The sequence below is a fragment of the Oryzias melastigma genome, linkage group LG16 (genome assembly GCF_002922805.2).
Source record: "Oryzias melastigma strain HK-1 linkage group LG16, ASM292280v2, whole genome shotgun sequence".
Taxonomy (NCBI): domain Eukaryota; kingdom Metazoa; phylum Chordata; class Actinopteri; order Beloniformes; family Adrianichthyidae; genus Oryzias; species Oryzias melastigma.
In genome coordinates, this window is record NC_050527.1 from 21,233,875 (window position 1) to 21,246,867 (window position 12,993).

At 39.6% G+C, this 12,993-nt stretch overlaps 1 protein-coding gene across 19 annotated transcripts in view; it reads right to left on the reverse strand.

The window, feature by feature from the left end:
- The window catches only part of rims2a (regulating synaptic membrane exocytosis 2a), a 206,111-nt gene that overhangs the window by 156,118 nt on the left and 37,000 nt on the right, over positions 1 to 12,993 (reverse strand). For 11 of the 19 annotated variants that reach the window (XM_036216124.1, XM_036216120.1, XM_024267958.2 and 8 more), the window contains 2 exons: positions 11,479 to 11,689; positions 11,004 to 11,015 (listed from right to left, as the gene is read on the reverse strand). In XM_036216124.1, coding sequence (XP_036072017.1) covers positions 11,004 to 11,015; positions 11,479 to 11,689 — 223 coding nt within the window. The remainder of the gene's footprint in view (positions 1 to 11,003; positions 11,016 to 11,478; positions 11,690 to 12,993) is intronic. The other 8 variants (XM_036216125.1, XM_036216117.1, XM_036216127.1 and 5 more) reach the window with 1 other exon arrangement.

Here is a 12,993-nt window from a genome sequence, read left to right on the forward strand (position 1 = left end):
AACTAGACTCCGCCTCCAGTGGCCCCCGGCTGATTTGAGTTTGAGACCCCTGATCTAAAACATAAAGTTTCAATTATTTCTCAGAAAAATGAAAACAAGCTCAGCTATGTGAATGTGTGTTTTCTCAAATCATGAGTATCAAATTCTGTGATGAATCTCTCATACTCTGAGCTACTTATTTCTAGACAGATTGTGTGGGAGTTCTTCTGGAGTCAGCCGTTCTGTGTGCTGCAGCGTTTGACCTACATGTTCACCTCTTCAAATTTCAATAAACTCGGAGTCGGCTGCCGTGCACCTCTCCAGTCTGCCAATAATAATTAACCACATTTTCACCCTTCTGATGGCACAAGTCAAGCTCTGTTATCCCATCAGAGAATACTTAATAGATTATTAGTATTCACAGAACACAAGCCAAAACAAATATGCGTGGGCCCAGCAAACACGGAAGCTCACAGCACTTCAGACGTCAATACTGGAATTTCATTTGCACTTTAGAAGTAAGTCGAAGGGAAAATGGATGCACTGTAGTAGAGAAAAAAGTGAAAATAAAGCCAGTCCTACAATCAATGACACATGTATGATGCATCTATCTATCTAGCAGGCTTTCACTGAAGACTCCCCGAACACATCTACTCACTAACTTAGACGGGACGCTCCAGGTCAATTCTCTGCATGTTTGTGCGTTTAACTAAACCTGCTGTTAAAAATAGAAAACCAAGCAGGAGGATACACACTCCATTAAATATGCTGTGGGCTGTTTACCAGCACACCGAGAAAACAAACACCAGCAGCAAGGGATCAATAAATAATTTCCTGTCTAATAATTTCATTTGAACCAAGGGTGCTTTCAGAGAAATACTATAGGGAAATATGTGAGTCTGCAATGGCAACAATAAAGGCTGGCAGTAATGGATGGACCATCTTTGAGAGAGTTGGAGCATTCGTGTAACAACATTTAAGTGATTCTGGTTTTTGAAAACCTTTAATATATGTTTTTAATCCTTTAACACCGGAGCTCCAGTGTTTATTTTCTTTGATTTACTGTAACTTTTCAAGCATTAAGTCGATAATTCCAGCAGATTCTAAAGGACGCAGCTTTTCTCTTTCAGAATCTACTGGAATTATCGTGTTAACGCTTGAAAAGTTACAGTATGTTAAAGATTTTGTGTGTAGGCGTCACCGGCGACCCCTCAGGTACAGACCACGCCTGTGGTTAAATCCAGTAATGCTGATTTGACCACAGAAATGTGAACGGCGGCTCATTTGACTGCAGTCAATGTGAAGATACCATCTTCTCTTCTCCAGAACCTGAACTAGACACTAGGAACAGATGAGGGTTTAGTGCATGTGCAGCAGAGCTGTTGATGGAAAGAAGATCATTCATTCAAACAGAGTCTGTCCAAGACAGTTTGATTGATTTGAAAGGAGAAATACTCAGAAAATGAAAAAACAAAATTATTTCTTATTACATTTGTTCTCTTTCATAAGAAAAATGCCACACAGACATGTTAAAAACTCTAAAAACATGATGTTCATCAAAGGGGGACTTTAAATAGTTAAAATCAGTCTCACACTGACAAGCAGCCTCTAGTTCCATTCACATTTTCCCAGATAAAGTCATTCACTTGCAGCAAAAGCTCTGAGCTCTCCCTGGTGGCCGCTCAACTGCACTGCAGCGTTACTTAACACAGTGGAGTGAATCAGCAGGATGCTTCCGGGAACATGTCAGAGTGCTAAACTATGAAAACACAATGCAGTCGATTACAGGCTGGCAAGCATCGACTCCTACACTCCATGATGTTATGTGACTGTCATTCCCACATCATGAAGGTTACTTTGGTGATGTAAGGTGTAAACTGTAGTTATGACACAGACATATTTATTATCCACCAATAAAAGACAAATAATCACAAAGTCACGGTAAAGATGACACAACCTGCATTATTGATGCCTGAATAAATGACCTGTCAGCGGTGTCATGTTGCACTGCTGTTCACCTGAACTGAAACACTCATTAAAAGCTCATTGTCCTGAGAGTGGAGTCTTCCTCTGCAAGTCTGGACTCAGTCCAGCTTCAGATCCCGTCTAACCCGGAGCAAACAGCTGCTCCAGCTGGGACTGTCGTGTTCGGTTGATGAGCATCAGGCTGCCCAAACGTGCAGGGCACTCATGAAATGCTCTGACCTCTTCTACCCCACTCCTACCCCTTCAATCTTTCTGATCAGTGGAACGGGAATCAGTCGATCAAATGCTTACAGGGCACGGTTGTTTGATTCATTAGGACCACGCCAGCATTCACATGCCTCCACGCAGCCGGCACGTGGCGAATTACACTTTAATGAGTTTCTAATTTTAGTAAGTGCGCCAGGAATAATAATAGACTCGATGAATATTTATGTTGTTTGTTTGAAGTTCAGCTGCACATGAAAGAGGAGGGAAATTCTGGGGCTTTTTCCCGTGGAAATGGCTTATTTCTGTCTGTCAGACTTAAATCCTTTCCAGTCTGTGACCTACATAAACATGCAGACATCTCCTGCGTGTACAGTAAGAGTTTACACGTCACAAAATTGCTTTAGAATGAGGCAATAACAGGGTGAAGTGGGTGTTCAGGATGGTGCGTGGACGGCGCAGAGAGAGTGGAAAGTGACTCGTGTTTTTAAAAAAATTAAAATGAGAAATGCAGCGGCCCCAGCTTACCCATGGTGCCTTCAGATGGAGATCTCCTCCCTCACTGCCCGACCTTCAGCACCGCGGACAGCTCCCGCTCCACCAACAACTCTGAAGGTTAAAGCCGGGACTACACCGATCCAGAGAAACCAACAGCACAAGTCACCAAACAACTGGAGAAACGGCACCACACGTCAAACCGGCCTAAAGCGAGCAGCTGCAGCGGCGGCGAGCCAAATCACATAACATCCCTCAGCACCGCTGCTCCGGCTCGTCTGAGGGAGAGTCAGAGCTCTGCGAGAGCTCATTACGCATGCGGCGAGTCCCAGCTCTGCTGACACAGACCAACACCGGAGAAGAGCGCCTGCACCGTTTTACTGCGCTCCTCTTACAGGAACACATCTGACTCAGTCTGTTCCCCGAAATCACCCCGTTCAGCAAGTCATCACCATCTTTACGAAGCCAAACCGTCAGGGAGGGGGGGTTAAGCACCTGCCTCAGACGTAGATCAAAGTGAAATTACATTTTAAAAATAGAAAGCAGAAGAAATTATCAATTTTCAACTAAACTCAAAAATGTAAGCTTCATGCAAGCTCAGAAAACCATGAAACTCCAGCTTGAGCTCCTCAGATCTCAGTCCTTTCAGAAAATACACCACTGACTGTAACTAAACCAGGACACCCCATAAACCAGGTTAAGTCCTTCTTCCTACTGTGATGAACGTAATCTTGATCAGGACTAAATGTGATTGCAGGAATGTTGAGGGTTTACGGAACCTGTTCTTGACAGAGCAATCCCAGCCAGCAAGGCCGAAGGGCCCCACATGGTTTTAAAGTGGGCAGAAAATGTGGGCGACAAATAGGTTTCTCTGCAGTTTCTGTGGTGGCCCCACCTGTGTTCGTTATATTGGCTTAAGTGGACACTCAGTGGGTAGGTTCGCTATGCTAGCCAGCCGCCCAGTGGATAGCGTAGTGTGCTAGCCTGTGACCCAAACTCCAAAAACAACTTAAAAAACTGGGGGGAAAAGCTTAAATTAACCAAAACAACTAGCATGTATCTGAAGTTTTAGCTAAACTCCAAAAATAGCCCAAAAAAGGGGAAAAAAAGCCTAAATTAGCCAACACAGCTAGCGTCTTAATATTAGCCCAGCTCCCATAAAGCCTAATAAAAACTAAAAGAAAAAGATTATACAGTATAAGCCAAAACAGCCAGCATGTAGCAGAAATATAAGCTAGACTTCAAAATAGCCAAAAAACTTAAATAAACACTACATTAGCCAACACAGTTAGCGTGTAAATAGTAGCGTAGCACCCAAACAGCTTAAGAAACAAAAAGAAAAAGCCTAAATTAGCCCAAACAGCCAGCATGTAGCTGAAATATTAGCTAAACTCCAAGAACAGCCTAAAAAACTGGAAAAAAGCCTAAATTAGCCTAAACAGCTAGCGTGTAAATGTTAGATAAACTCCTAAACAGCCAAAAAAAAGCCTAAATTAGTCAAAACAGCTAGCATGTAGCTGAAATATTAGCTAAACTCTAAAATAGTCAAATGAAATCTTAGTAAATGCAAAAATATGCCAAAAAAGCTAGCAGTATGGCAAATTTTAAAACTTTAAAGCTGTAACATAATTATGAATAATAAAAAGGCAGGTATATTATTCCAGATTAAATCAACTTAAACCTTAAGTAACTTTCAATATTTTATTCTCCATAAAAAAAATATTTTGTCAAAATTATACAAGCGAATAAGTGCAAAATGAGCAAACAGATATCTGCTTGCTCAGCTGTTGGACAGGGCAAGTTAAAACATAAAAAATAAAATTTAAAAAAATAAGTGCAAGATAACATCGGGACACTAATAACAATAAAATAAAATTATCCGGAGGGCCAGATCTGGCCCCTGGGCCTTGACTCATGTGCTGTTATGTCATTTGGTATTTTAAAATAAAAAATAAACACTCGAAGGAAAGTGTGTTCTTTTACTTTTTTCCTGCTATGTTCATAAATCTAACTTCCTAATAAATAAAATTAAACAATTATAATTTGTTGTAGTTCAATATTTAAATAGATGGGTTTTTTTTTATCTTGAAGTATTAATATATCAGTGCTAGATAGCATAAAATATCATTTTTAATGATCAACTGACTTAAAATGAGAGATAAAACAACAAAAAGCTCCAAAAATTCTGAAGGAAATCTAGAGAAACATTGATCAATATCTCTTTGAAAAACAACTGAAGGATCTGGCTCATTGAAAACACACAGACTGATTTTAAAAAAACATGTAGCTAATTGAGGTTATTGAGCTGAGCTTCAGATCTGTACCAGTTTGAATTCCTCTACCAATCTGTGAAACTCTCAGGTCCCTCAGCAGTGTATCACATGCCAGAGCGCCAAAGCTCTGCTTACTGCCCCAGACACAGAGACTTGTAAATATTCCATGGCGTTTCACAGAACAAGATCTCTCTCGGCACGGCTGTCACCATCTGTGAGAGAGGGAAAGAGCAGACAGATGGAAAAAAAAGGCGGTTTTCACCACCAACACCTCTTTCACTGACACACAAGCCTGCTAACTGTGGCAGGTCGCACAACAATGTGCTTTTTCTGTTACAGAGTAAACAAAGCTTTTGCAGTCTGAAATTTTAAACGCAAAATCTTTAACATACTCCAACTTTCAACCGTTAACATGATCATTCCAGTAGATTCTGGAGAAATCTACCGCTCAAAAAGCAGCTCAACGAGTCGCTTTTCACAATCCACTGGAATGATCATGTTAACAATCGAAAACAATTGAACAAAGTTGAACAAATTCTGCTTTCTTTCAATCCAGCATGTAGTCATTTAAAAAATTATAACAATAGATGAGTTATTCTCACCATAAAGTTTAGAAATTTATCCAAAACTTTTCCCTCCAAGAGTTTTTGAGATTTCATGAAAGTAGCCATTTTGAAATGAGCAGTAAAAGTCATTCTACTGCCCCGAGTGGAATGATGATGAACTACAGGGCGGAAAAAAATATTTCAAAGTATTATTAACAACTAAGCACAAAGTTCCTCACAGAATGTATATGAAGACAGTTTTCATTCACACCCCTGCCTAGCCAGCAAGCCCAAATGGCCCCATCTGGTTTAAAAGTTGGCAGAAAATGTGGGTCCTCAATGTGTTTGTCCACAGTTTCCGTGGTGGCCCCACTTGTGTTTGCCCATATTAGCTAAACTGGACACTCAATAGTTTAGCTCGCTATGCTAGCCAGCCACCTGGTGGATAACGGAGCTCACTAGCTCGTTTAGCAGAGGTCGTACAGCGGAGCTTGATACACCAGAACTCGATACAGCGGAGCTCACTAGCTCAGTCCAGTGGAGCTCGCTACAGTGGAGCTTGCTAGCTCCCTACAACTCAGCTCGATACAGCGGCGCTTGATACACTGGAGGTTGATACACCCGAATTTGAAACAGCGGAGCTCACTAGCTCACTACAGTGGAGCTTGCAAGCTCAATACACTGGAGCTCGCTACAAAAGAGCTCGACACAGTGGAGCTTGACACAGAGGAGCTTGACACAGAGGAGCTTGACACAGAGGAGCTTGACACAGAGGAGCTTGCTAGCTCAATACAGAGGAGCTTGCAAGCTCAATACACTGGAGCTTGCTAGCTCAATACACTGGAGCTTGCTAGCTCAATACAGTGGAGCTTGCTAGCTCGCTACAACGGAACTCAATACAGCGGAGCTTGACACAACGGAGCTAGCTAGCTCACAACAGTTGAGCTCAAAACCGTGGAGCTTGCTACAGTGGAGCTTACTAGCTCACTGCAATGGAGCTCAATACAGTGGAGCTTGATACAGCGAAGCTCGCTAGCTCCCTACAGCGGAGCTCACTAGCTCACTGCAACGGAGTTCACTAGCTTGACACAGTGGAGATCGTTAGCTCTCTACAGCGGAGCTCACTAGCTCAGTACAGTGGAGCTCACTAGCTCACTACAACGGAGTTCACTAGCTTGACACAGTGGAGATCGTTAGCTCTCTACAGTGGAGCTCACTAGCTCAGTACAGTGGAGCTCACTAGATCGCTACAACGGACATTGCTACCTCACAACAGCGGAGCTCGCTAGCTCCCTACAGTGGAGCTCACTACAATGGAACTCACTAGCTAGCTCGCTACACTAGGGCTCGCTAGCATGCTACGCGCCCACCAGGTGGCTGGCTAGCATAGTGAGCCTACCCACTGAGTGCCCACTTAACCAAGTGTGGGCAAACCCACATTTTCTGCTCACTTTTAAACCATATATACCCCACTTGTCCTTGCTGGCTGGGTGCAAATAAAATTTTGAACTACACCTAAAAATTCAAGGACATGGAAATACCAATTTTAGAAGAAAAAAAGGAGCTTTGTGTAACTCCTGTAGTATTTAAATATGTGTGTATGCATTTAAAACTGTATTTATATTGTTGGATCACAGCTACACCTCAGTGAGCAGAAACTAATGAAGCCCCTTTCTCCGTTGGTCCTTGCTTGCAAGTAAAGACGTTTTTGACTGTTGAGTATTATTGAAATCTATTTTGTGTGTCTTGAAACTGGGTACGGACTAACAGCATTTCTTTACAGTTCGTTCTCAGAAAAATTTTGCTGACAGAGACAGATTCTTCTGCTGTGAGATCCGATGATACCTTTCATTATTTCAGGTCTTCAGGTGCATGATGTTTGCATAAATACATCCCCTCCTGCGCCACCAGCAGAGGCAGGTAAACAGCATGTGCTGGATCAGAAGCACATTCCTCAACTGTCCTCACTGCTCACCACCAGCCTGCTGCCAGCGTCTCTGCTCAGCACCATCTGTACAGCACAGTAACTGATCTCTCAGGCATTATATGGCCGAACAATAGAAACACAGAACTTGCACTGAGGGGACAGGGGGGGCCCTGGTGTGTCCCAGAGGTTTCTAAAGCTCAAATGTTTCAGTCGACCTCAGCTACTGCCTGTTGAAGCTATCAACGCACATGAAGCTCCCATAATTACCGACAACCCAAGCTGGGTCCAAAAAAAAAGGGGGGAAGGAGATCAATAACAATATGGGGCGGCTATTGATTAGTATTCAGTTTTTTTGTCTCTACATGACCTCAAACAGTTGCAGATATGCTTAGAAAAAGAAATATGGAGTTCACCAAGTCGGGATAAAGAGTTTCTCCATGTTCACAGAGCATCTAAATATGTCTCATCTTCAAAACAAAAAAGTGGAAATGAGAAACAATTAGTTAATAAATTATGACAAAACCACACATTCAAAGTGTTCTGTTTCATACTCTTTAAACAATAAACAGAGAAATCAAAGCTAAACTTTAGGTTAGGAGTCAAACTGAAAGGTGAAATTATTGTTTTAAAGGAGAATGAAATGAACATGTTTCCAAACAATCTTGCTAAATGTATTGCAATTTTTTATCCTGCAACATTTCTTCTTCTTTTTCAAAACAAACAAAAAATAATAATAGGACAAATAACTACCAGATCATCTCATATAAAGCTGACTAATTCACTAATTCAAATTATTACAATCTTTAGATCTTGTTGATTTTTAAACTAATTCAAATCATGTTCAAAATGAAAAATAAAGAATTCAGAAAGAGAATCCATAGACTTTTCCATTTAGGAGATAAAAATACAGTCTGAGAGGATCAACAATATTCATGAAACCAGCTGGAATAATAAAGTGCTAAACTTTCCTGCATCTCTATAAGAAGAGTTCAGATGTGGAATAACTGCCAGAAGACAAAAAAAAAAATGTCAATCCATAAAAAAATGAAAAGTAATTCTTAAAGGTGATAAAATAAATAAATATAAAGCAGTCAACAAGATTCACTGATATGAAATTTATTTGAAACATTTTTGACCATAGCTGATTGTTTTTGGTATAGCTTATTTCTTGTATAACAATGCGATAAAGTTCAGTTTCTGTAGTATTCATATTATTTTTTTTTTGTTTATTTTGTTATCAGACACGGAATTTAACTCATACCTGACATCCATGTCTGATAACAAAATAATTTAAAAAGTTACTGTTTGAATAAGTTTAGGTTTGGACTGCATGAATTAAAATAAAAAGGTGCTTAGACTCCATAAGATGTCAAATTTCATCCTAAGCCCTCTTTTAAGTCTGCATACAGTCATTCATCACTTTACTTTATTTTTAATGTATTACTTTGAAAAAAAAAAAAGAATAAACTAGAAATGTTGCGTAACCTGCGATAAATGCTAGTGGGAATACTTTTTGCTGAAAGTAGTTGCTGAAGATGCTGAAGATTTTTGCTGACAATGGTGAAGCAATTTACTTTAATTGGTGAAGGGATTTACTGAAAATGCAAAAGCTATTTGCAAAATGTTGAATTTGCTAAAATATTGGAAAAAAAATTAAAGAACTATGAGAGAGCGCTGAAGTTGACCTAAATAATAATAAAAAAAAATACGTAAAATTAATTAAAAATCCACAAATACATGCCAATTCTACAAAAATATTTTGTGTGTTGTTTAAATATGAGCTAAGCTCTAAATTAGCAAAAAAAAGCTAGCTTGTTGCATACTAGCTAAACTTCAAAAGAGCCTAAAATACCTCAGTAAACTAAATTAGTCAAAAATGTTAGCCTGTTGCTAAAATGGAAGCTAAACTCTATTTTAGCCTATAAAATCTCAGTAGATAACAAATTAGACAAAAACGTTAGTGTGTTTCTAAAATATCAGCTAAACTCCAAATTAGCATAAAAAAAACTCCAAATTAGCCTATAAAAACCTCAGTAGATAAAAACTTAGACAAAAACATTAGCAAACTCCAAATTAGCTTAAAATCCTCAGTAGCTGCCAAATTAGCCAAAAAAAAAAAAAAACAAGCGCATTGCTTAAATACTTCCTAAACTCCTAGATAGCCTAGTAGCCCAATAGATAACATATTAGCCAAAGACATTAGCATGTTGCTAAAATAGAAGCTAAACTCTAAATTCGGCTAACAAAAACAAAATTTAGCCAAAAACATTAGCATGTCGCTAAAATAGAAGCAGCTAACAAAAACCAAGTAGCTAATCTCCAAAACTGTCTAAAATTCCTCAGTAAACTAAATTAGTCAAAAGCATTAGCATGTTGGTAAAATAAAATCTAAACTGTAAGTTCATCTAAAAAACCCCAGTAGATGAAAAATTAGCCAAAAACGTTAGCATGTTGCAAAAATATTAGTTAACCCTATAACGCCAAACGTATCATATTTGATACATGAGTTTGTCAGCCCTCCACAAGAGTAGCGTGACATTTTTTACCTGATAAACCAGATGTATACAATCAGACACATGCAGTGCACAGATAATCCACCAGAGGGCAGAAATTAATTCATTGGAGGGCTCTCCAGTGGCACTACAAGGCTGCAATGTTTCAGGAGTTGGACACATGCGGTTTTTGAAGAAGAACTTTGATAAATTTGAAAAGCTTATGGTAAGAAAAACATTCAAACTGTTTTCAGGCCTACCACCACGCAAAATAAATATGTTCCAGACTTCCACCCAGCCAGTTCCATTGATTCATTTTTCATTGCTGCAATATGGTAGCCCTTTTTATGTTTTGAACTTCAAATTTGTTGCATTTGTTTGGGTCTTGCTATGTTTTTATTAGTTCGGGAAGAAATTAATATTTGAGCTCTGTGACCTGATGTATCAAATATGATACAAATTGAAACTCATATATAAAAAATCATATTATAATTTTTTGCTTGTTTGTTTGTTCAGAGGGACCAATAAAGGCTCCAAGTTCAAATAATTTGAATTTTCTGTCAATTCTTTAATGGTTCAAGCTTTACAGGGTTAAACTCCAAATTTCTGTTTGAAAATTACTATAAAAGATAAAAACATGACCCATGAATAAATTAAAAGTTTGTTGCTAATCTTCTTGAAATTTTGAAATTTGAAGACTTTCTGATTCATTTCCTATGGGGCATATTTTGCTCAATATTAAAAAAACTATGAAGTTTATGAATACCAAAAATACAATCAGTTATGCTTGAAATCGCTGAAAGTGTGATTGAATTTTCATAAACTTTTGTACATATTACATTCTTACATTTAAGCCCATATTTCAAAGAAGAACAGTTTTGTCTACCCTTAAGCTTCTAATTTCTGTTTTTTTCCACACCATTTTGCATCAATCCTCCTCAGTTGTGTTATTTTTGTGTATTCAGCATCACATAATGATGGACTCACAGATGAGACTCATTGCTTGGTTTTGTGTCTTTAGTGACTGCTGCATGTGTACAGATGCGTGAGACGGCGTTTAACAAACAACCCAGAAAAAACACACAAAAAAGGGTTTGCTGACCACTTTATCCTCCTGTTGCAATTCCATGAGCGCAGGAATGCAGCAGAGGGAAAGAAACAGGGAAGCACATGGGGGGAGGGGGGGGACAGACTGTCAGCTGCATCTCCAAATCCTGGCAGCATCACCTCACAGCAAACAACGAGCCAAAACACTCATGACTCCTCTGTCAGCAGTCACGAGGTAACAGCTTTGGTTAGGTACAGTAAAGCCACTACATTCAAAGGCAGCATCCTTAAAGTAACATAAAAGGTGGAACAGCTCCCTCTGGTGATGAAACAGGAAAATTGCATGATTTTTTTAGATTAATGAGAGCTTCTTTGAAATGTATTAAAGCTAAAACCTTTTTCTGAATGAGTTGCTAAAAATCAGAACAAGAATTTGTAAATTCCGAATTTCTCACAGGATTTTTTAAAACCTGGATCAAGTTCATGGCTACTATTGTTGACTTGACTGTGTTTGTGAGGGCACAAGTTACCTTATTTGACCGCAGAGACACTCGTCCTCCGCATCGAGCACAGAATTTCGTTTGGCAATATGAACAAAGGTGACCGCAGCCGTCTGCAAACTTGGTTTTGTGGCAGATCCCGCAGGTCGGGGCTTCACTCTTCTGGTCCTGAGTCGGCTTAGTCTCCTCCCCCATCTTCTTGACCTGGTCCTTGTAGGACTCAAACTGCTGGTGTAACTTCCTGCAAGTGAACGAGAGAGACAGAGGTCGGGAAAAAGTAAGATTTGTGTAAAAACGCACAAACCAGAGGACTGAAAAACTTTGTATGAAGTCAAATTTGAGTCCAATGGTACTCAACACTTCTGTTCTTGGTTGAAGAACGACAGATTACATATAATTGAAATTGTAATGTCCGGTTGTACTTCTAAACATATCACATCCCCTTTAGCTTCTATATTTTGCATGTGGACTTTGTGGATTTTGTAATCCTCTGCTATCCCTGTCATGCCACGCCTCTTAAAAACTGCATGTGTGGTGTTGGGGTAGGAGCCCAGATCAAATGTAACTTTGCAAGTTTGAGAACCTCACTTAATTCCACTTTCTCGGGTTCCCATGCATTTAATGAATCATTGGCACCTGTGTTTCTATATCAGGACAGTTGTAAGGTGAGACGGCCCGCACTCAGACGGGTAAACAATTATATCACCAATACACAAAGGGACAGCTCTCCTTCAGAATCCTTGTCTTGTTGTTGCTTCTCATATTCTGATCTTGTGTAGTTGCCCCAAAACTCCTGACCAGTCCCAGCACTACAAAAACGAATCTTAAAGAACACCATTTCAAGAAAAAAATATCTCATTTTCTGTAAGAATTGTATGAACATCAAAATAATGCCACTAGCAGATTGTTTTCCCTATTTAAATAAAATGTGTCAATGAGGGTAAAAATTGACGACTTATTTCCAAGGGAGCACACTGCTGAAAACACACAACATGGACAGCTCACATGCATTTTGTATGACAGATGTCAATTGAGCGTCTCCTTGGAAACTAAACACTGGGCTGACTTCATAATATAGCGATTAGAATTGGTTTCGCCCCACATATCCCCTGCAACATTCATTAGCTCCTGTTAATTATTAAGCAGGACCTATCCATTTACCACATACAGTGCTGCGTTTGAGATCATAGTGCTGCTTTTTGCCACACCTGAACTTTTAAAAAATCCAAAAAGCCTTGAACTACCTGAGGAGTTCTTGCTCCACCACATGAATGAGTGTGAGCCACTGAAACAAGAGTGGCACTGAGCCGGTCCACGCTGTGCCCACTATGCCATTAAAGAGATAATTGTGTCTCTGTGTTTGTGTGTTTACCAACAGAGATTAGAATAGCACACGGCTTTGTTTATGTGTTTCAAAGCAAATCGCATTTACTGCCAGCAGGCCCGATAAACTACTCACAACAATGTGATACATGGTTAAAGACCGACCAGCCAGGATCAGGGAATTTAAACAACAAACAAATGGTCCCCCCCCCCCCCCCCCCC